General features: G+C 31.2%; 4 protein-coding genes and 1 long non-coding RNA gene across 5 annotated transcripts; 2 read left to right on the top strand and 3 right to left on the bottom strand.

Moving 5' to 3' along the window:
- Positions 1-325: 325 nt before the first annotated feature.
- LOC136778167 (uncharacterized) lies at positions 326-2,262 on the bottom strand. Its single transcript, XR_010823374.1, has 3 exons — positions 1,907-2,262; positions 536-1,464; positions 326-464 (listed from the first exon to the last, which is right to left on the bottom strand). It is a non-coding gene; the product is annotated as an uncharacterized lncRNA (long non-coding RNA).
- Positions 2,263-2,522: 260 nt separating this feature from the next.
- LOC136778592 (uncharacterized) lies at positions 2,523-5,874 on the top strand. The gene is made up of 6 exons (XM_066735563.1): positions 2,523-2,912; positions 4,605-4,743; positions 4,847-5,053; positions 5,117-5,254; positions 5,328-5,598; positions 5,709-5,874. The coding sequence occupies exons 3-6, from the start codon at positions 4,860-4,862 to the stop codon at positions 5,727-5,729; spliced, it is 624 nt and encodes a 207-aa protein (XP_066591660.1). The 5' UTR covers positions 2,523-2,912; positions 4,605-4,743; positions 4,847-4,859; the 3' UTR covers positions 5,730-5,874.
- Positions 5,731-6,192, top strand: LOC136780745 (uncharacterized). The gene has a single exon (XM_066739301.1). The coding sequence runs from the start codon at positions 5,731-5,733 to the stop codon at positions 6,190-6,192; it is 462 nt and encodes a 153-aa protein (XP_066595398.1).
- An 83-nt stretch (positions 6,193-6,275) lies between these two features.
- Positions 6,276-7,090, bottom strand: LOC136780274 (uncharacterized). Its single transcript, XM_066738542.1, has 4 exons — positions 7,047-7,090; positions 6,685-6,954; positions 6,510-6,615; positions 6,276-6,421 (listed from the first exon to the last, which is right to left on the bottom strand). The coding sequence occupies exons 2-4, from the start codon at positions 6,817-6,819 to the stop codon at positions 6,291-6,293; spliced, it is 372 nt and encodes a 123-aa protein (XP_066594639.1). The 5' UTR covers positions 6,820-6,954; positions 7,047-7,090; the 3' UTR covers positions 6,276-6,290.
- LOC136780752 (uncharacterized) lies at positions 6,881-7,552 on the bottom strand. Its single transcript, XM_066739311.1, has 4 exons — positions 7,441-7,552; positions 7,290-7,358; positions 7,032-7,202; positions 6,881-6,954 (listed from the first exon to the last, which is right to left on the bottom strand). The coding sequence occupies exons 1-4, from the start codon at positions 7,544-7,546 to the stop codon at positions 6,881-6,883; spliced, it is 420 nt and encodes a 139-aa protein (XP_066595408.1). The 5' UTR covers positions 7,547-7,552.
- Between the last annotated feature and the right edge of the window lie 16,098 nt (positions 7,553-23,650).

Below are 23,650 nucleotides of genomic sequence, written 5' to 3' on the forward strand. Positions count from 1 at the left end.
ATAAAATATCTTTGGCATATTGAGACTAAATTTCCAAGCATGGAATTGGAAAGTTGCATGAAATAGATACAAAGATGATTTTAGAAGTCTATACTCTAGTGTTTTAAAGGATATCATGCTTCCAACAGTCAGAGTAGAGGAAGATTTAGTGGTACAATTTGTGCAAGACAATTGCAGTATGCACACTTCTCAAATGACAAATGATTAGTTCAATTGTCATCCAGAAGTGACATTAATTGACTGGGCATCAAAGTAACACCAGATCTGAACATTATAGAAAATATATGGAGTATTATTACAAATGTTAAAGAACAGAAACATAAAGGATCACTGCAGCATGAAGAACACATGCAACAGGACTGTGAAAATAGAAAAGAAAATCCAGAAATTTGTGAAATCTGCTATAGTCCAACATTTACAGGCTCCGTCTGGTTGTAGTATGGTTAAGGATTCAGCTTCTCTACCTGACAGATATTAGTATATAAATTTAAATGTGAAATAGGAATTTTAGTTCAGAAAGTTTAAATTTGCTTACCATCAGTAATCTATAGCATTTCCATTATTTCGAAGGACTTTAGTGAGTCTGCGTGGGACAGAGTTTACCAGATTTTCACAAATATCTGGTTCACCTCTCAACTCTTCCCACATTCGTGTCACATGATTACTTAATGCTGCAATGGTCCTTTCAGCATCTGGTCTCCAGCGTTTTGTGATAATGCCCCATATATTTTCTATAATGTTGAGATCTGGTGACTTTGATGGCCAGTCAATTAATGACACTTCTGGATGACAGTTAAACCAATCCTTTGTCATTTGAGAAGTGTGCACACTAGAATTGTCTTGCACAAATTGTATCACTGGAACATCTTCTCTAGGATATCTCATTCTGACTGTCGGAAGCATGACATCCTCTAAAACACTGGTGTAGACATCTGAGTTCATCTTTGTATCTATTTCATGCAACTTTCCAATTCCATGCTTGGAAATTTAGTCTCAATATGCCAAAGATATTTTATAGCTATGGTCTCTCTGCGGAGAATATATTTATTATCCATTCTCTTATCGTCAGGTCTTCATATATGTATTCTTCTATTTGCTGTAGAGACGAATGCTTTTTCAAAGTCTAGATAACATTCTTCCAAAAGTCATCTGCTGCCGTTAGGTATTGAAGAGGAAATCCATTTCTTTCTTCGCACATTTTTCATGTATATACTTAACTTATTGCAAGGCGTATGACAATAAATCCCTTATCAATAAAGTATATTCCAAAACTGTTCTTGGTGTAATATCTGCAATTGTTTCATATACAATTCTTGCTGATAGCTGTGATAAGCTGTCACTCTCTATCAAGTAGACTTTTGTTACATCTTCTATGTAGACTACTTTCTGTTTCATCATTTTCTATTTTTCTGTCTATTATTCCGTTAAGACCAACATCTTCATATTAGTTCCACCAATTATTAACTGCAACAAAAATGTAAATTTAATCTTAATAATCAAACTGTACTGTAATCTTACTCCTGAAGTGCTAATATTGAAAAAATACCAAAACGAGAAGAGAGCTTATTAGTATAAGAAATATTATATTTTTATTAATGAATATATATAGAATGCGTTGTATAAATAAAGCATCTTTAATTCTGTTATCTGTACTGTCTATCATTCGTTATTGTCCTGTCTTCTCATAAATAGGTATATAAGTTCATAATTTAATGAAAATTGTATAAACAATTTGTTATTATCAAAACTATTGACACACAGTTGGCGTGGAATATAAATATAATTTATTCAGTTTGCAATCTTAATTATAAATGTCATGTAAAAAAAAGCTTATATTTGTCTTCAACAAGATTTAATTCCCCATTAAGAAACGATAAATCAATTTTAGCAAATTATGTGTACTTACAGAGAAATTGGTTGTATCTGCAGAAGATGCAGGAATATGTATTAATGCCATACAAACGGAGGACGAAAACAGTTTGACTCTGATTTTTTAAGAATTGGATATTTGATTACTCAGCTGATAAACCTCACAAAGTGTAAAAACTGTCAAAATAAAAGAAAATGTTAACTCTATATTACTAATTCGCAAGACTTACCACTTTTATGGGGCAGTGAGAGCAAGGGAGCAAATAATACTTTTGTAGGTAATATGCCAGATGATAACAATTCGTTATTATCAATCTTCAGCGGAATAAAACTTTATCATTAATTCTGTTGCATCTTTTGTTACAAACTTGCAAGCGAAAGACAGCTGACTCACATTGATTATCTTGCCGAGGAATCCTTCTTCTAAGTGGAGTGTCTGATTTCCTATTTGCATCTCCAAACTTCCCTTTAACAAAGAATAAACCAACAATTTAACAAAGCAAAATATTCTTCCACCTTTGATTTTACAGCTACAAATACTTATCTAATGGGTTTTCCTTTTTCCAGATATACTGTTTATCGTTCACATCAGCTGCGACCATAATGATTTTAAAAATATATTATTCGTGAATATAACCTAGTATAAATTCCGCAGCTTTCACTTTAACTTGCATCCCTTTTTGCTCGACCATTATTGTCATGGACAATTATTTTACGGCAGCCAAAGACAGTCGACATATTTATCTATAGTTACAACTGTCAGTTTAGCAGATCTACCAACGTTTATTTATCTTGCTATAGGATAATATATCACAGAAAGCTACAGGGTGAAGTTAGCCGAACCACACACGATTCAATTTCCCGTAGTGTACTATCACTCTCATACCTCTTGATCGAAGGGTTTCTGCAACCCAATTCGTCACTGATGCGAAGATATGAGGTGCAGATGAAAGGCCGAAGGGCAAGCATGTCATCTGTAGTAACTCGTCTTGGTAAACGAGTCGTAAGAGCGACCTGTGAGACGTCGCTATTGGAATGTGAAAGTAGGCTAGTGACAAGTCTATCTTTATCATCCAATCCCGGTTTTGTAGAAACTCGGGGATTCTTAGATGTGATATTAATTGAAATTTTTTTGTGTGTACATGACGATTTAAAACTCTTAAATCGAAGATAGGTCTCGATCCGCCGTCGCTCTTTTTTACCAAAAACATCTTTGAGATTAAGCTCGGACTCTCTTTTACTGGTCTTTCCAGGACACCCTGGGATTTGAGGAGATTGATTTGCTCTGACATCTCCGGAGATTCCTTTGTGGTGAATTTGGATTGTTTCCAATTCTCTATCATACTTGGTTTCGCAATTAAAGAGATCCTTGCGCCTTTTAATAATTTTAGATTAAAACTCGTTGCTCCCAAGGATTCCCATATCTTTAAAAATCCTTTTAGACGACCTCCTACTATTTGCTGAATAGGATAGCCATTTGTTTTGTTTACGAAAAAACGAGTTATCTGTTTTGTTCCCCTTAGTATTCTTTGAATCGTTTTTAATTCTTGAATTGTTAGGGTTATAGTTCTCTTTTAAATTTTGTCCTGCTTTACCCCTAGAAGAAGAAGCGTAGTTAGCATTATAATTATTATTATTGTTTGACCTAGAAGGAGTGTATGATCTCTTAGGATTTAAATTTCTTTTGGAATTAGAAATATATGTAGGAGTATTGAGCCATGTTTGTGTTCCTCCCAAAGATTGCACTAGAGATTGCAATCTCTCTTTATCGAATAGATATTCTGTACTAGGTGGCACTTTTCTTAACGCTGCTTGAACATTCTTACTTGGAAGCTCTGAAAGAAGACGCTCTCTTCTCTTTTCTAAACACTCAGCTCTTTTACCACATATCACTTGTGACATCTGGTCCCACATTATTGAAATCTTAGATGCAGGTCCAAATGTAGTTGTTAGCTTTTCTAGCAAAGTCTCTGGATCTGGTCGACTTCTCAAAGGCCCAATTTATAATTTCTTGTAAGCCGTTCTTTAAATTTTCTCTCTGTTCGAGTATAGCATTCATCATACCACCTAGAAGTCTGTCTACAGGTAACATCGAATCCTTTTTTATGTCTAAGTGGCATAATTCCTCGTTGACTTTGAGCTCCGTAAAACCTGGGGTGGCTAAAAATCCCTTAAGGGTGTTAGAAAATCTAACCTCCTTCCATTCGTCTGAACCAAATCTTTGTATCTTCTTTAAAATCTGGAGGCGATCCGCCTCAGCGGGATGTAGTTTTCGTTTTTCTTCAATTTCTGTATTAAACTCTCCTATATTAAAAGATTTGAGACTATCATTTGGACGTTCCAAAAAGGTATGACTTTCAGTGGTTTTACTATTGTTCGTGTCTTTGTACGTATTGACTCCTTGAGTAACCATGGCTGAAAGTAGATAAATTTGATTTTGCAAAGTCTCTAATTGAGCTTCTGTTGACGACCTAGATATCTTTGTGGGTCTTTCATCCTCTTCTTGCGAACCTGATTCATAATCTACTAAATTGAAATAATTCCTTTTGCGAGTTCTGGATTCAATATGGTCGCTAACGGATGCTGATTCTTCTGAATCCGAAATCTCTTCATTTTCAGCTGTAGACATCGTGCCTGTGATAGATAAATGAAGCTCAATCCAAATTTACCTTTAATTATCTTGGAAGAATAGAATTTCGTGTCCTTTATACTACTTTATATATTTTTATTTCTAGATAAAATCTTTTACCACTTTATCATGGCGAAATACTCAACGCTATGAAGTTAGACGCGAATTTTACCGCCAAGCAAGTGACCACAGCTACAGTGATACCAACTCAAAAGTGGAGTAAAACTTAAAAGCTAAAGAAGGAAGTAAGTAAAAAAGGCAAATACTGAACAGCTTCTCTCACCAGATGCCGTGTATCGGCCGAATACACATAATAAAATATTTTACTTTAAAAAATCTTTTTTTCAGATATATTATAAAAATGAACAGAGGAGCTAAAGTTGTACTGCTTGACACTATTTTATCAAGCTCTGATGATAGTGACAGCGACATGGAAGGAATTGAATTTATTTTCAAAAACGTAAATTATCCTAAAGAAAGTAGACCAAGAGTAATTAATCTCATGGAGAATGTAATTTATGCTTACCATGATGAAGAGTTTAAGAGACATTTCCGGTAATTTATAGATATATGAAAGATATTTTGCTATTAATAACTTAAACATTCCTATAATTACAGAATGCACCGGTCTACTTTTTATTTCTTATTGGATATTTTAAAGCCACATTTAAAAAATATAAATAATGATGGACCAGTTATTTCAGCAGAGAAACAACTCTACATAACTTTATATGTACTAGCAACTCCTGATTCATATACAGATGAGTATTTACACTAAATAATTAATGTGTTAATAATTTATATATAAATCTACTTATTTATTGTTATTTACGTCCGTAGTAACCAAATTTAACATTGGTAATGCAACAGCTTGGCGAGCTGTGAAAAGAGTGGTCAGATCCTTATGTCAGCTACGAAACTTTTTTATTCGTTGGTCAACATTAGAAGAAGTAGAGGCTACTTCTAATGCTATAGCAGTAAAATATGGATTTCCAGGAGTAATTGGAATTGTCGATGGAACGCATGTGAGAATCGCAGCTCCAAAAGAAAATTCAAATGCTTATGTCAACAGAAAAGGCTTTCACTCTATACAACTACAAGTAAGACATATTTGAAAGTAACATATTGTAATTTTGTTATATTTGTTGAAATTATTTTCTCCAAAGGTAATTTGTAATAAAAAAATGGAGTTTATTCATTGTTATGCTAGTATGCCTGGCTCAGTCCATGACATGAGAAGTTTTAAATATTCTGGAGTCCAACAAAGATGCATGGATAATTATTTTGGTAATAAACACCTGATTGGGGACTCAGCTTATACAATCCAAAAATGTGTAATGGTCCCATACAAGGATAATGGCCACTTGTCTCCTCAAGAAACACATTTTAATCATGTGTTATCTCGAAGTAGAATAATTGTAGAACGAGCAATAGGTCTTTTAAAAGGACGATGGAGGTTTCTTCTGGATAAACTACCAATGAGGAGGACAGACCTAATACCTTTTTACATTATTGCTTGCACTGTGCTTCATAATGTATGTCTATTAAGAGGCGATGAAATAAGCTATCCAATTCTGGTTATGGATGATGTTGAAGATCAAGGACCATTAGAAATTACAAGAGAGCAAAAAGAAGAAGGTGTTTGTAAGCGTGATGAAATTAAAAGTAATTTGTATTCTTTGAGAAATGTATAATTTGTTTTAGAACAACTTTATAATATTTGAAAATAGAATATTAATGTTTAAACATAATAGTAAAATTGTATTTTGTATCCTGGTCCACTTAAAATTACCTATAATTTATCTTTAATATCTTTTAGTATATTTAATTTTTCTTGCTTGTAATTTTTATCTATTTCAAGTTTCTTTTTTTTAAGCTCTACGATTTCACTTAATAGATCATTCACTGAGCTTCGCTTACAACCTGAAAATTTATCAACAACTTTAGTTGCATTTGAAATTCTTCAGAGAAAGTATTAAGCGCTCAGCAAAATAATATAATCATTAATTACCTTTGTTGAATCTATTATCTTCCAAATGTTGACTAAGAGGAATACTTGTCCCAGCAGTCGAAACAGGATTGATGTATGGCATTTTACCGAATGTTTTATCTAATATCTGTAAAAAAGAATACATTTAATACTAAAATGTCAATACACACCTTATCTTACTTTTTATAGAACTTACGTCAAAATTTTCCATTGTTTTACGTGAATTTCCACTTTGTCGGTTATGGTCAACAATATTTTTATACATTTTTTTTAAGTTTTCAATTTTAGCACAGCACTGCGATGGTGTAAAAAAATATTTATATGCTTTCATCTGTGCTGCAACACTTTTCCATGCATTAGAATAAGTAAGTTTTTTAGTTTGTATCTTTTCGTTAATTTCTGAGAATATGTGCAATAATAATTAATTTTGTCTCATTTAGTGACCAATGATGTCTAACATTCCTATCTAAGCATGAACAAATACATGGAATCAGCCTAGCGTTAATTAAAGAACATATATATATTTTTTTTTAATGTTTAAACCTGAACTAATATTACTGCAACTGGGTTCCGGATCATCCACATTCTCCTCCTCATTTTCTTGGTTAGATATATCAGTGGATATGCAAAACATTTGTTGTCTATTTATCTCCTCTTGTAGCTCTGTGCTTTGAACCTCCTCTGTATTTGATTTTTCAGATGTACTTGCTAAATCTATAAATATGAAATACGATAAACAAAAATAAACTTATATACTTCCATATATTTGTAAACATTGTTAAATAAAAAATTGGCACATACTCTCCTCTTGACTTTTGGAAATTGCCATTTTCTTGTGCTTTTGTAAAAATTGTTTGGCATATGATGGATCTAAACCAAGAGTATTTTAAAAACAAAATAAAATTATTAAATGACATACAAATTTTGCATAAAAATTAATATAGGCATTTACCATTACAAATTAAAGAATAAATTTCTTCGGTTACTAAAAAATCATATACAACGTTATTATTTTCTTCCATAAGCTGTATAAACACTTTTCCAGAACTTCCAGACATACAGGGTTTTTCTCCAACTCCGGCATATAGGAGATTCGTGTTAGTTGACTATAGCGCTCAGGATGATGGTATCTGAGAGCGCTGATTGGTCAATATAATGTAGTGCCAACATGAAATGGTCCGTTACCAATAGATGAATACGAAAAATGAGACCCATCCGCCATTTTGGAGTGGAGAAGTATTTACATGCTAGTTGTAGCAGAAAGAGGTGTGAAATGGAAAAATGTCTAATAGTGAGGTTACTAAAGTAAAAATGGAAAATAATGAATGGAAAGTAAGAATATTCGAACTTTCCATTCATTATTTTCCATTTTTACTTTAGTAACCTCACTATTTGACATTTTTCCATTTCACACCTCTTTCTGCTACAACTAGCATGTAAATACTTCTCCACTCCAAAATGGCGGATGGGTCTCATTTTTCTTATTCATCTATTGGTAACGAACCATTTCATGTTGGCACTACATGATATTGACCAATCAGCGCTCTCAGATACCATCATCCTGAGCGCTATAGTCAACTAACACGAATCTCCTATATGCCGGAGTTGGAGAAAAACCCTGTATTTAACATACAAATTTAACTTAAAGCATAATCATTTTGCTGGGTCAGGCAAGGTTCGGAATACCTTTCGGCTTGGCTTACCATTACCAACCTTCAAAAAAAAATCATTAGCCGAGCAGCTTGGTTCGGAATACACCCTACATTGGATATACTTCTATACCACTATACTTTGTGCTATTGGGCCAGACTTACACGGCGCGTGGAATAACTCGCCTGCCTTGCGGTAAATAGTGAGTGGAATTGGCTAATGGTTTTTGGCCGCGTCTTGTTCCGCTCACTAGTTGCCGCTTGTGTGGCGTTCCACTCCACGCACCGTGTGTTCCGGCTTTAAAGAAACACTTCCATTTACTTTTTCTTTTTATTGTTCTCATTTTATTTATCTTGTTCTTTTTACTTTAGTAAATTACGTTTACACATACATATTAGTCGGGGGAAGTTAGCACGGAAATATCCAACTTTTTCGACTCCACGCCATAAAGAATTTTATTTTTTTGATCTGCACTTTATAGCATCCTTGAAGAGCTCCTAAAGTCTTTAATACACAGTGGGAAATTGAATCGTGTGTGGTTGAGCTATAGTGTAGTATATCATTTTCCATGTTAAAGTACAGAGTGAAGCTAGCCGAACCACACACGATTCAATTTCCCACTGTGTATGTACGAAGGAGGTCGGGAAGATCATTATTATTGCAAAAGAAGGTTGAAAAACATGTTTTGTCCTAGTTTTTCTTGAATAACTCGGTTGCCATTGATCGAATCAAAAAACATTTCAAATGAAAGTTGTTCCCAATTAAATTTCCAATAAGATAGGAGGGTTTCTAAAAATCAATTTTCTTTTGTTATTTGTAAAATCATTAGCGAAGTGCAGAAAGTGAAATAAAGTGTAAACGGTGAAAATGAATATAAAAAATTGTTGATCGCTACTAAAAGTTCACTAAAAGTGTCTTTTAGTTAGTAGAATATACTTTTTCTTCATCACAAGTGGTGCTGATAATTGTTATTGCTCACGTAATGGAAACTTATTGCGTATAGTTAATATTTTGACGGTAGGCAATGAAATTAGTTTTGTGGTATGTAGATTTGTAGATATTACGGATTTTTATTCATGCGTTGCCCCCTCTGGTTGTTTACGGATTTACAAAACATCTGGTTTAAGCAGAGACATGGAGACTATATCAATAAACGATATAGATAAACAATGTTACCAAATGGAGTTATATAGAATTCACCATAATGTTGATAGCTTAGCAGAACATGAATATGTAATAGTAAAACTACTTCATTAATAATTTTTGCAATAATTAGACCTAAAATATCCTTACCATAATTTTTTTTAAATTAAACCATTACTAGTAATTTTGAATTATGTACAAGTTGTTAATGGTGGATACAGAATGTTTGTAGGCGTAAGTAGTATTAATAAATGTTTATTTTGTTAATGTATATGTCGTATATATTTATTTCATAAAACATTGTTAAGTATCACCAGCTGCATTCTATAATTATCATATAATTAGTGCCAAACTACAAAATCCTCTTGAAAAATTAAGTTTTTGATTAGGTTGTTCCAGAGTTTCGACTTTGAACAGTGGTTCACTTCCGATGCAATGAGTGCAAGTTGCGTAAATGTGATACATTCCACCTCCACAGTTGCTCCGATCCGGTCCTATGTACGTGGGGTTAGGTTTCATAGGGTGGCAGCAACGCACTATGGTACCTACTGTTCGTAGCTGGAGGTACAGGAGGGTAAATGGTGCACAATCAATGTTGCAATTGATTTTGAACCATGGAATATGAGAGAATGTTATTCGCTTTCATTCGCCACCTAACGGCCAGAGTATGGTGCAATGACTTCATGAATACCCACATGAATGATCATGCATTTATATCTGGTTGAACAGGATCGGGCTTAAATGAAGATGAATATGAATGAATGTGTGACGATGCTGTGTAAATGCCGATACTCCGTTTCATTGAGTTATTTAGGTAGTTAGTCGTTGGATTCACAGGCTGTACTAGTCAGGCATGTTTTAAATTTGAAATAAATAAAATCCGGCTGTATAATTTAAATAATAATGATGAAATATCGAATAATAGTTGTAGCACGATGTATAACGAAAGCTTGCACTTTTATAGTAGCATCTAATGCTATTTTATTAACTGTCATCTTTTAATTATTTCTTTAATTTGTTTTTTGTATTTAAAAATTTTTATTTTTCGCTAGATCTTAAATTTTGACATGTCGTATATTGATTGTGAAAACGTACCCTACAAATTCACCGAATCAATTATTAAATATATCTACAGAAACAATAATAATATCATTTTTTCTTATATCATTAAGCATCTTTTTATTAAATAAAAGTGATTTCCATGTACGTTAATCATTTTTTTAAAACGTCGATTCGGTAAAATTGCGGAGTATGATTTCATTTTTAATATGACAACTCAAAACTTAAAATCGAGCGAAAAATAAAAATTTTTTAATAAATAAACCAAGTTAAAAAAGAATGAAAATATAATAGATAATGAAATGGCACTACACGGAAGAAAAATAAATAGCACTTGCTACTATATTTTATGATAATTTTAGGACACATAGAGGATTATGGTGATTATTACAATACTAGTATAGTTTATTTGACTAAATATTTGTATTTTTTCTAAAAGTTATTTTGCATGGTACTGTACTATATAGCAATTTTTACCAAAATCCTTGATGTGTCCTAAAGTTACTATAAAATATAGTAGCAAGTGCTATTTATTTTTCTCCGTGTAGATGCAAAAATGAAAGTTTAAACTTTTGATCTACATGGTGTTCCACCTATTATTCGATATTTCATCATTACTATTTAATTATAAGGCAGGATTTTATTTATTTCAATTTTAAATATTTTCTGACTAGTACGTTCTGAATCCAGCGAGCTAAAGGGTTTTAGGCGACGTTGAAAATTTTTCTTATCGCATTTAATTGTGCAATAAGAGGGAATACTTAACTGTTATTACCTTCTAAAATCATTTTCTGTTATTTATGGGTGAAAAATAGTTGATAATAGGTAATATTCACCCCGTTTCATACACTTGTTTAAAGTCATGAAAAAATTATGTTTTAAGGGGATCAACGACCGAGCAATAATTTCAATGAAGAAAATCTTTTAAACTATTAAAGATATAATTTTTTACTGAGGAACAAATTTACTCTATTCAGTCTGCTTAAGGGCGTTACAGAGACAGTTTTTTGAAAATCACTAGAAAAAAACAAAACAAAAAATGTAAAGATTAATATTTTTTTCCCTTTAAATAATTTTGAAAACATAAGGCTATAGCGCCCTCGGGCAAACATCAACGAGTAATTCGATACCAAAAAGAAGCAAACACTCTTAAAAATTTGTAAGATATTCTTGATTGACTAATTTAGTTCTTACACGAAAAAAAATTCTATTTTTGTTTATTTCCAAAAATAAATAAGGTTTTGGCACTATTATGCACAATAAACTGAATATTTTTGTTAATGGGGAAATTGATTATTCGCTATATTTTATATTTTTTCAATTGAAGTTCTGTCTCAATCGTGGATCCCCTTAAACGATGTAATTCATAACCTATCTATACAGTAGTAAACTTAGGCGCCTTGGGTGTCCCTACCATTGATATCGTTGACGTTCTAATTCGACCATTACTGACGATAGGTCTGTTTTTTTTCGCTGCACTATTGAACTGGTGCAATTAGTTGAAATAAGACAAACATATTGTTTTCTCACTCTGACTCATTGAATTAATGCAGTAGTGCAGGGCAAAAAAACAAACCTGATGTTCGACGATATTGATAACTTTCATATTAATGAATTGTTTTATTTTTGTCGGAAAACCCGTCACGGCTGGACTCCTCGGTTTATCGGCGGAAGCAAGCAAGGCAAGCTGCTGCTCTATCTTGGAGGCCAGGGCCAGACGGAATATTCTACTGCGTCAAGGAATCTCCTTCACGGTTAGGCTTTTTTTTCTCTCCATCCATCATCTCACTTTTCACATCTACAGCACCTGAAAAACGCTTCAAGTGGAGGAATTTTTATATTTTTATGGTAGGTATAATGATTAAAAAAAAATTATAGTGGTTGTTAATATTCAGTGCATATGCATGGATGGGCAAAATGACAGTGAAAATTTTATAATTGATTTCTCTTTTCAGGATGAATGAACGAAGACTTGCTATATTTGTCAATTGCCACAAAAGATGAATGCCATCAATTTGGGAAAACAGAAATGGGTTTTTCATCATCGCACCGTCCTAATGAATGAAACGAATGATTCGGAATGGCAGCTATCTGATTTTAAGAAATATTGAAGCGTTTTAGAGATGGATGGAATTGCTGCAGCTAAATGTTCCGCATGACTTCTATACATGTAAAATTGTTTCATTCTTTACTTTATTATGAATATGTTCGTAAAATTGCAATTTAAGATGACTAGGTAATGATTCATATGGTAAGTATTAGAGGGACAGGGACTGTTAGTTGTGTGAATGTGAGATATTCCACCTCCACAGTTGCTCCGATCCGGTCCTACGTGGGGTTAGGTTTCATAGGGTGGCAGCAACACATTATGGTACCTACTGTTCGTAGCTGGAGGTACAGGAGGGTAAATGGTGCACAATCAATATTGCAATTGATTTTGAACCATGGAATATGAGCGAATGTAATTTGCTTTCATTCGCCACCTAACAGTCAGAGGATGGTGCAATGACTTCATGAATATCCACATGAATGATCATGCATTCATATCTGGTTGGACAGTATCGGCCTTAAATGAAGGTGGATATGAATGAATGTGTGACGATGCTGTGTAAAGGCCAATATTCCGTTTGATTGAGTTATTAAAGGATCTTAGGCAACTTTGAACATTTTTCTTGTCCGATTTAATTTTTCTCTGAGAGAGAGAGAGAGAGAGAGAGAGAGAGAGAGAGAGAAGACTTAACTCTTATTACCCTCGGAAAATATTTTGCTTTGTTTCTTATGGGTGAAAACGTTGACGTTCCTACTCGGCCATTTCTGATGCTGTTCGATGGCATTGATAACTTTCATATTAATGAATTGTTTAATTTTTGTCGCTACGCCCGTCACGGATGGACCCCTCGGTTTATCAGCGGAAGCAAGAAAGGCTAGCTACTGATCTATCTTGGAGGCCAGGACCAGACGGAATATTCTACTGCCGCCATGGAGTCTCCTTCACTCTTCGACTCCTTTTCTCTTCATCTATCCTCCTACTTTTACACATTTTCAGCTCCTGAATAATTATACCCCGTGTTCCCATTTTAATCCATACCCTCCCTTCCCCTACCCTCCTTCCCTTCCCGGTGAGTAAATTTAATTACATTCTTACAAATTTAATTAAAATTTTATAGAGCAACGAAGCAAAATTGTTTTTCTTATTTTGCGTATGTACTACGTACTTGCGGAAAGGAACCAGGAGAGTTTTCATATATGAGCAACTATGATGGATGTCGGGGTAGATGTTACTTGGAACGAAAGATGCACATATTGGGAAAGAGATGGCCTTGACAATTTTGATATTCGAAGAATAATGGCAATAATGGAATGTGATGGCAGGACCGCTGAAAGCATAGATTTTTGTATATTTTGATGGTAGGTATAATGATGCTTAAAAGAAATTTGTAGTTGTTCATATTATGTGCAATGCATGGATAGTAAAACTGACAAAGACATTTTAACAACTGATTTCTCTTTTCAGGGTAAATGAACAAAGACTTGGTATATTTTACAATTCGCACGAAGGATGTATGCCAGCAATTTGGGAAAACAGATATGGTTGTTTCATCATCGTACCGTCGTAATGAATGAGGCAAATGATTCGGAATGGCAGCCGTCTGATTTTAAGAAATATTGAAGCGTTTCAGAGATGGATGAAATTGCTGCAGCTATAGGTTCCTAATCACTTGCTATATATTTAAAATTGTTTCATTATATACTTTATTATAAATATGTTCGTAAAATTGCAAATTAAGATTGCGAGGTAATTACTTATATTTTGAGTATTAGAGAGACTGTTATTTGTGTGAATGTGAGATATTCTACCTCCACAGTTGCTCCGATCCGGTCTATGTGGGGTTAGGTTTCATAGAGTGGATACAACGCACTATGGTACCTACTGTTCATAGCTGGAGGTACAGGAGGGTAAATGGTTCACAATCAATGTTGAAATTGATTTTGAACCATCGAATATGGGAATGTTATTTAGTTTCATTCGACACCTAACAGCCAGATGATGGTGCAATGAAATCATGAATACCGACATGCGTGTTCATGCATTAATATCTGGTTGGACAGAATCGGGGTCGGCGACAGTTTTCCTAAAGGTACTGGAATTTTATTGTTGCGCAGTTGGCAGCAGTGAAATATGATATAGTGTGGTTAAGACTATACTAAAAAGCTTTAATGGTGTGTGTGTAATGTGAGTGTAATAATGGGGTGTCAAAATAAAATTATATAAACTTGTATCAATAGACGTCAACAATTGATGAAATCTTTTATCAAGTAAGACAGATTTGTCACCTGTATAAAAAAATAATCTAATGAATAAAAATTGAGATGTAGAAGAGGATGAAAAAAATAAGTAGGTGCATGTACAAACACATCTATTAACCCCATCTTCTACTCTAAATTCTTTGCTGAAAATGGATTAAATGATATCATCAGATAAGTAACTTGTTTTCTTTGGAAAATATATTTCACCTTATAATAATAAAAGTGGATAAATTTCTTTGTAAAAAAATGTTTTCCGTTTTGCAGGAATGATGACTAAATTTGTGCAATGCATTCGTTACCGTTAACCTAGTATATTGTTCTCAAGGATTCATGACACAATGGCTTTTTTATTTATGACTATTACGAACAATAAACGAATTTTGTAAAAGTAGCAACAACGTTTGGAGGAATGAGTATCACAGGACCAGTAAAGACAAAAACCAATTTATTTATATAATTAAATAATTTGAAAAGTTACAGTTTCTTGGTGCGTTAAATATTTCTTTTTAATTGACATTAACTGTTTAATGATATTTTCATTATTACTTTTCTAATGTTAATCGTAGTTGCTGGCTTGTCTTTGAAATTATGTTCACTAAAAATTGTTTTCATATTGTTCACTTCTTTGACCATATTATCAAATTCTAGAATTTTTAAGTGTTGAATTTCTTTAAAGTGGTTTAATAAATTATAAAATTCTATTTCTGTATTATCTCTATTTTCTTTTAATATATTTTCGCTTTTAGTATAAAATTCTTCAATTTCTAAATCACTTTCTTTCGTTTTTTTACTTTTCTCCCTGGAACTGTAATTTTTATTTTGAAACATTTCAATATTCATTCTTGTTTCTTGCAGGATAGACTTCATTACATCTAGAAAAAATACACAAATAGATGTATATTTACTCAATTTTGCATTCAAAAGAAGTAACAAAATTCGATGTCAGAGTAGATGAAATATTTTTATATTAAGAAGATTATGGGCTATAAAATTTGAAAAACATATTAATGAGTATTTACAGAAGTTACGAATATTATATATTAGTAAAATACGTTCATCCTTACTTAAAAATATAGTTGGATGAGAAGCTTTGCCAAGTCGTGTATTCAAACGCTTATGATAACTCTCACAGAAATTATTTGTCCTGAATTTTATTTTATGAACACTAAAACTTGCAGGAGTTACTTTTCTAATCCAATAGTTTTTATAGTATGTTAAATACTTTTTGAAAAAATCACCAAACTCTTCGTAAACTTCTTTTTCAAGAAGATAATACACTTTTTCTATATAATCTTCGAGTAAAAGGGCCAGACTAATCAACTTTTTAATTACTATAAATCTTTCCGGAAATGTTGATTTATTCATTTTTATATTTATTATTCTTAATTTCTGTGCTTTTTTAATCAAAGCCTTTAAGAGTTAAATCATTAATTAATTCCTATTATATATAATATTTAAACTATATATTTTTTACTGAAAATTGAAAATGTACTTGAGAATAATGAAAGTAACAATGTGTTACGTGTATTGAAGGAAATACTATTCTAATTGAGTTTGTTAAAGCCTTTTCATAATCAGTCATCGAAATTAATGGTTTAAAACTAGGAAACGTACACTTCGGCCCAATAATTCTGTTCCCGGCGAGGGGAAACAGATATCAGAGAGGCGAGGGGATATCTAGGGAGTTTCTCCGTAGCTGTCAAATGGCGCGGTTAACCTTCGTTTTGTATCGTAGACAAAAGTAATTTTTTCCAAAAACGATTGCGGAAAAGAAGGAAGGATTTTAATACATAACAGAGAAGAAAAAATATATCAGATGAGTATAAGTTAATAACAAAAAATGAAAATTATTGTGAATTTATAAGGAAATATATACTTTGTGGTTATTTTATTTCTGTTACAGGCTAAATCCTATTCTTCATGAGTTTAAATCGCAGGAAAGAAATACTTAAAGAACGATGAATGAAAAAGGACTAATTTATAAAGCATTTCTGTGTGACCCAGTGATTTCAATAATTGTGACATAATGTTGTAATAGTGAATGTATAAGCGAATGCTGTGTATACAAAGAAATTTTGTTACAAAATAATAATAATGTAGGATAATGTTTTGATTCCTATTATTCTAAATTAAAGCTAGTTCAATTAAAATTTATTATTTTAATTTCTTCCTTAACCACACACAAATTCTATACGTAAATAGTAATTATGTATTCTTGTAGAACCTATCTTTAAGCTACTCTAACTAAATTGCAACTATTTTAAATCTGCAGGTCATAACTATTTACTTCAATGATTTTTATTATTCAATGTGAGACAAATTTTGTAAAATTTCTTCTAATTTCTTATTAGTCTGTCACATCCTTCGACATATTACTTTGTATGATATTTATATGCCTCCTTTGCACTATTTTCTTCTAGTCTATAACGTATAACAATAATTTTATTATTATTTTTAAATACACGCAGATAAGATGATTGTGCTGATTTGTAATTAATGTTATAAATATTGGCATGATTGTTAAACCATTGTCTTATTAAATTTGGAAAATGGGCGTTTGAATGATGCTATTTAAATTGGGCCTCTCTTCTGTGAGATATGTTCTCTTCTCATAATACTTGGATAGATAAAGTTCTTTAAAAGTTATGTGTATAATACAGAGTTCATCTTATTTTTTAGCTTCAAGTAGTTTTCCAGCTACGTGTTTGAATATAGGATACTCTTATTTCCTTACTCTTATTATAATGTTGTCAGGATTGATAGAAAGAAATGTCATTCATCTGAAAATGATAGGATATACATATGGCTACTGGATAAATTAAGGTTTTAGGACAGATAAGTCTCATGAACAAATAGGAATAATAAAATAAGTATTGCATATTGGGAATGGATATCCAAATATGTAGCTGGAAAATAAGATGAACTCCGCAGTATACATTAACTTATTGGTCGACAAGATCCTCTCAAATGGAAGGAAAAGATATCATATGGATGAGGTGCCAAACATATTTAAGTACAATAAGTCCAGTGTCCAATCTTCAAATTTAATACAGCAGTAGTTTACCAATCATCCTAATTATTATAGAAACAATTAGACAGCAGAATAAGCATATATATATCTGAACATATTTGAAAATATCTAGAGAATTATTGGTATATGTGTTGAAAACTAGAAGAAGGAACAATCAAGGCAAATAAATGTCATACGAGATGAGGAAGCATGACAGATCAATAAGAAATTAGAAGAAATTTTACAGAATTTGTCTCACATTGAATAATAAAAATCATTGAAGTAAATAGTTATGACCTGCAGATTTAAAATAGTTGCAATTTAGTTAGAGTAGCTTAAAGATAGGTTCTACAAGAATACATAATTACTATTTACGTATAGAATTTGTGTGTGGTTAAGGAAGAAATTAAAATAATAAATTTTAATTGAACTAGCTTTAATTTAGAATAATAGGAATCAAAACATTATCCTACATTATTATTATTTTGTAACAAAATTTCTTTGTATACACAGCATTCGCTTATACATTCACTATTACAACATTATGTCACAATTATTGAAATCACTGGGTCACACAGAAATGCTTTATAAATTAGTCCTTTTTCATTCATCGTTCTTTAAGTATTTCTTTCCTGCGATTTAAACTCATGAAGAATAGGATTTAGCCTGTAACAGAAATAAAATAACCACAAAGTATATATTTCCTTATAAATTCACAATAATTTTCATTTTTTGTTATTAACTTATACTCATCTGATATATTTTTTCTTCTCTGTTATGTATTAAAATCCTTCCTTCTTTTCCGCAATCGTTTTTGGAAAAAATTACTTTTGTCTACGATACAAAAACGAAGGTTAACCGCGCCATTTGACAGCTACGGAGAAACTCCCTAGATATCCCCTCGCCTCTCTGATATCTGTTTCCCCTCGCCTGGAACAGAATTATTGGGCCGAAGTGTATCTTTTATAAACTGAAAAACTGTTGTATAATTGGCTTCATCTTTAATTTTCATTATAACCCAAAAACAAGGGATAGCCTACGAAAAAAATATTTGAAGAAAATGTATTATATTGAATAATTTATAGAGAGTTTAAATAAATTTGTTATATACCTTAATGTAATTATCATTCTCTATTATAGTCATAACAGTAGTCAGTTGTAAGTTTTTATCTTTGAATTTAGGAAGGCATTTGAAAGTTCCATCAATAAATATATACTTAACAATGGAGCTTATATTATTTAAATAAACTGTATCATACAATAAAATTGAATTGATAGTACTTTCACTGCTTTTTAAAACCTTAACTTTTATTTCAAAAGTTTCGTCTTCAGAAATTTTATATTTTAAAATACTTCTATTTGTTTCTAAATAAATTCCGAAGTCAGATAAAGTTTTATTTTTAAAATTAATTATCACCCTATTTTGTGATTTGTTTGTATATCGCTGTATAGTTCGTCTACATTTATTGAAATTTGCATTAGTCCTTATGTTAGATTGTCTGTTTCAAAAATCAATATGCAAAATTATTAAGAAATACCTCACATCAATTTAAAAAATACATTAATTATTCCTTTTTACTTATAGCATTGGAAATTTATTAACTTACTCTAGTAAACATGTATCAAATATCTTTTTTGGCGTAATACCAGTCACACCACTTAAATCATTCATTCTTCTGTAAAATTGAATTTTATTATTCTCTGTAACATCCACAGGATGATTGTGAACAATATTTGCCAATTTAAAAATATCGTCTTTTAATGTTCCGTGTGCTTTGCAATTCATTATGTTTTTTTTTACACAATATAGAAATCTGATTAAAAAAACATTTATCAAGGTTAGTAATAAATATAATATTGTCTACTAGACATTTTAAAATAAATAATGCTTACATTCTATCTTTATATCTTCTTTTAACATTATATCTGTAGCCATCAAAAATCCAAACATTATTTTTATGTCTGGATGACATAATTTTTCTTAATTAATATTTGCAATCAATTTGGTTAATTTACAGTTGTATCTGTCAATGATGTATTGTTTCTTGCGTAACTGTAAATTAAGCAAATTGATTTCAAATATTAATTAAGAAAAATTATGTCATCCAGACATAAAAATAATAGTTGGATTTTTTATGTCTACAGATATAATGTTAAAAGAAGATTAAAGATAGAATGTAAGCATTATTTATTTTAAAATGACTAGTAGATAATATTATATTTTTTATTAACCTTGATAAATGTTTTTTTAATTATGGATTTCTATATTGTGTAAAAAAAACATCATGAATTGCAAAGCACTCGGAACATTAAAAAATTATATTTTTAAACTAACAAATATTGTTTAAAATCATCCTGTGGATGTTAGGGAGAATAATAAAATTCAATTTTACAGAAGAATGAATGATTTAAGTGGTGCGACTGGTATTACGCCAAAATAGATATTTGATACATGTTTACTAGAGTAAGTTAATAAATTTCCAATGCTATATGTAAAAAGGAATAATTATAATCTATTTTTTAAATTGATTTTAGGTATTTCTTAATAATTTTGTATATTGATTTTTGAAACAGACAATCTAACATAAGGACTAATGCAAATTTCAATAAATGTAGACGAACTATACAGCAGTATGTTTTTCAAATTTTATAGCCCATAATCTTCTTCATATAAAAATATTTCATCTTCTCTGACATCGAATTTTGTTACTTTTTTTGAATGCAAAATTGAGTAAATATACATGTATTTGTGTATTTTTTCTAGATGTAATGAAGTCTATCCTGCAAGAAACAAGAATGAATATTGAAATGGTTCAAAATAAAAATTACAGTTCTAGGGAGAAAAGTAATAAAACGAAAGAAAGTGATTTAGAAATTGAAGAATTTTATACTAAAATCGAAAATATATTAAAAGAAAATAGAGATAATACAGAAATAGAATTTTATAATTTATTAAACCACTTTAAAGAAATTCAACACTTAAAAATTCTAGAATTTGATAATATGGTCAAAGAAGTGAACAATATGAAAACAATTTTTAGTGAACATAATTTTAATGACAAGCCAGCAACTACGATTAACATTTACAAAAGTAATAATGAAAATATCATTAAACAGTTAATGTCAATTAAAAAGAAATATTTAACGCACCAAGAAACTGTAACTTCTCAAATTATTTAATTATATAATTAAATTGGTTTTAGTCTTTACTGGTCCTGTGATACTCATTCCTCTTAACGTTGTTGCTACCTTTACAAAATTCGTTTATTGTTTGTAATAGTCATAAATAAAAAAGCCATTGTGTCATGAATCCTTGAGAACAATATGTTCTAGGTTAACGGTAACGAATACTTTGCACAAATTTAGTCATCATTCCTGCAAAACGGAAAACATTTTTTTACAAAGAAATTTATCCACTTTTATTATTATAAGGTGAAATATATTTTTCAAAGAAAACAAGTTACTTATCTGATGATATCATTTAATCCATTTTCAGCAAAGAATTTAGAGTAGAAGATGGGGTTAACAGATGTGTTTGTACATGCACCTACTTATTTTCTTCACATCCTCTTACTTCTACATCTCAATTTTTATTCATTAGATTATTTTTTTATACAGGTGACAAATCTGTCTTACTTGATAAAAGATTTCATCAATTGTTGACGTTTATTGATACAAGTTTATATAATTTTATTTTGACACCCCAGTATTACACTCACATTACACACACACCATTAAAGCTTTTTAGTATAGTTTTAACCACACTATATCATATTTCACTGCTGCCAACTGCGCAACAATAAAATTCCAGTACCTTTAGGAAAACTGTCGCCGACCCCAGAATCGGTCATAAAGGAAAGTGAATAAGGGAACTATTTTTGTGCAGTTGAATGAATGAGAAAAGTTAGCATTTCAACAGAATCAGTATTGAATGCGTTTTGTAAATGATAGAGGTTCAGTAGGTTAAGTTTAAAATGTATTTTATTATTTGTCGATAAATAATCAATTGTCATAATTCAGCTTTATTTACTTTAATGGTAAATATGTGAAAGTTTGTAGTGCCAACACTTAACAGAAATTACTCGAAATGTGCTTAGAACTTTCGAATCGTTTTATATATGTATAGCATTTCTAAGATTTTGCGTTCGAAGAATAAACCAGCAAGAAACGTTATAAAGAAATAGATTGTATAGAACTGTTCGATTTAAGTCGCAATTTCATCAAAGCATTACATATTACATGGAAATATATATCTATCAATATAGGATAAATTGTTGTGCATAGACAAATTCGTAACAACGTGAAAATAATTATGACACTATTCCCAATAGTTAAAATACATATTTACAATATAATTTTTTTGCGAAAGAATTATACGCATTGAATCGAGTATATATTTTGCATTTTTAAATTTGAAGCAGAAAATTGTAATTTTAAGCCGTTCAATTAGAAAATGGTATAATTCCTTCCTTATTTGCGAAATTCAGAAAGTTCTGTTTTTGGGATAATATAATCTTTACAAATGTTGGAATGTAGTGTTGCCATTTTCAATTTGAACTGATTATAATTGCAAATTTCTATTTTTCTACTTAAAATCGGTACATTGCGAAAGTGCTTCTGGTCAGAATTATTAGGTCGAAAGGACACATATGTGTACTATTTTTGGATATTTTTATTCTGCAATGACGCATGTATCCATAATTTTCTTATAAACGTTTACACTTACATAAAGTACTGTTCGTCGTTGTTATGGAGCTATTAAGTTAATTGGAATTTGTAAACAATGTGTGATGGCTCATTGTAGCTTCCTTAAGTGTGAAATAGAAAATGCTTAGGTAACGTTAAAGAAGGTATATAATACAGGACAATTATTTCAAATTAGTCTAAGAAATGTTGCGTGATTTATTGTAAAGAAAGTAGACTGAACAAATACTATTGTTTCAGAACTTTCTATTAATTCTTTGTATTGGATTTATTATAAAACTTGAGCGAAGGAACCATGGCAACAGTTAGCCATTGACTGAAATAATTTTGTAAGCTTTATGAAACCGGGGAAATAGAAAAATATTGAAATAGGAAATTGTATTTAAAATAAATTATCGAAGGTACATTTTGATAAGAAAACATTAGTAATATTAAGCGTGAAAAGGAATAACATTATTTGTTTCCAATTGCTAGTTGTAATTGGGACTTTAAAAACGAGCTACGACGAGTTGTTCCCAATAGTGAGAGATAATGGAAATTGTAAATATCGGTAGCTTCTATTTTATCCTGTATAATCATTAATTACAATTTTATATATTTTGTTTTTAATTGGCTAGTTTCCGCTTTTTTGCATGCTATTACGATTATCGCACTTTTGTATTTCCATTCAAGATGTTATACTTTAACCCTCGAACTTTTACAATCATTCATTTAAAATTGCTTTTATAACTAATTTATTGTGTACAATTTTTGTGAATGATCGTATTTATTTAAATAAATTGTTAATACCCTTAAAATTATTAATATTTTAATTTTCCTTATTTATTTACTAATTCCGACAGAACCACTATTTAATAATGAATATTTCGTTACCGACCGGGTTGGCAAAGCCTTGTTCTACCTTATCAACTGCCTATTTGATATTAAAATTTCTATTCCGTTGAAGTTACCGACTGACCCACCCGTTCCGATGTGCAGAATCCATGCAGAATCTGTCTACATTCTGCAGACAGTCTGTAGGAAGCTTCTGTACTGCAGATCTGCAGGCCAGATTCCCCGCCATGGCGGAAACAGAAAAGGTCAAGATCTGCTGCAGAATCTGTAGACAGCAAATGCTACTAGGGTAGTGATGAGTGTCTTTGAAGATGGAAAATGATGGCGGGAAAGGAAAACGTAAACTCCGTTCACACTTTAGTACCGTATAAAGATATTATTATTATGGATAAATAGAATTATAACAATTATACAGAGTTACTTATTGAACTAGGCAAAATACTGAATACAAGTA

Source organism: Prorops nasuta, unplaced genomic scaffold (assembly GCF_024137725.1).
Source record: "Prorops nasuta isolate Cenicafe-Biocafe unplaced genomic scaffold, Cenicafe_Pnas_1.2 PNAS00002, whole genome shotgun sequence".
NCBI classification, from domain to species: domain Eukaryota; kingdom Metazoa; phylum Arthropoda; class Insecta; order Hymenoptera; family Bethylidae; genus Prorops; species Prorops nasuta.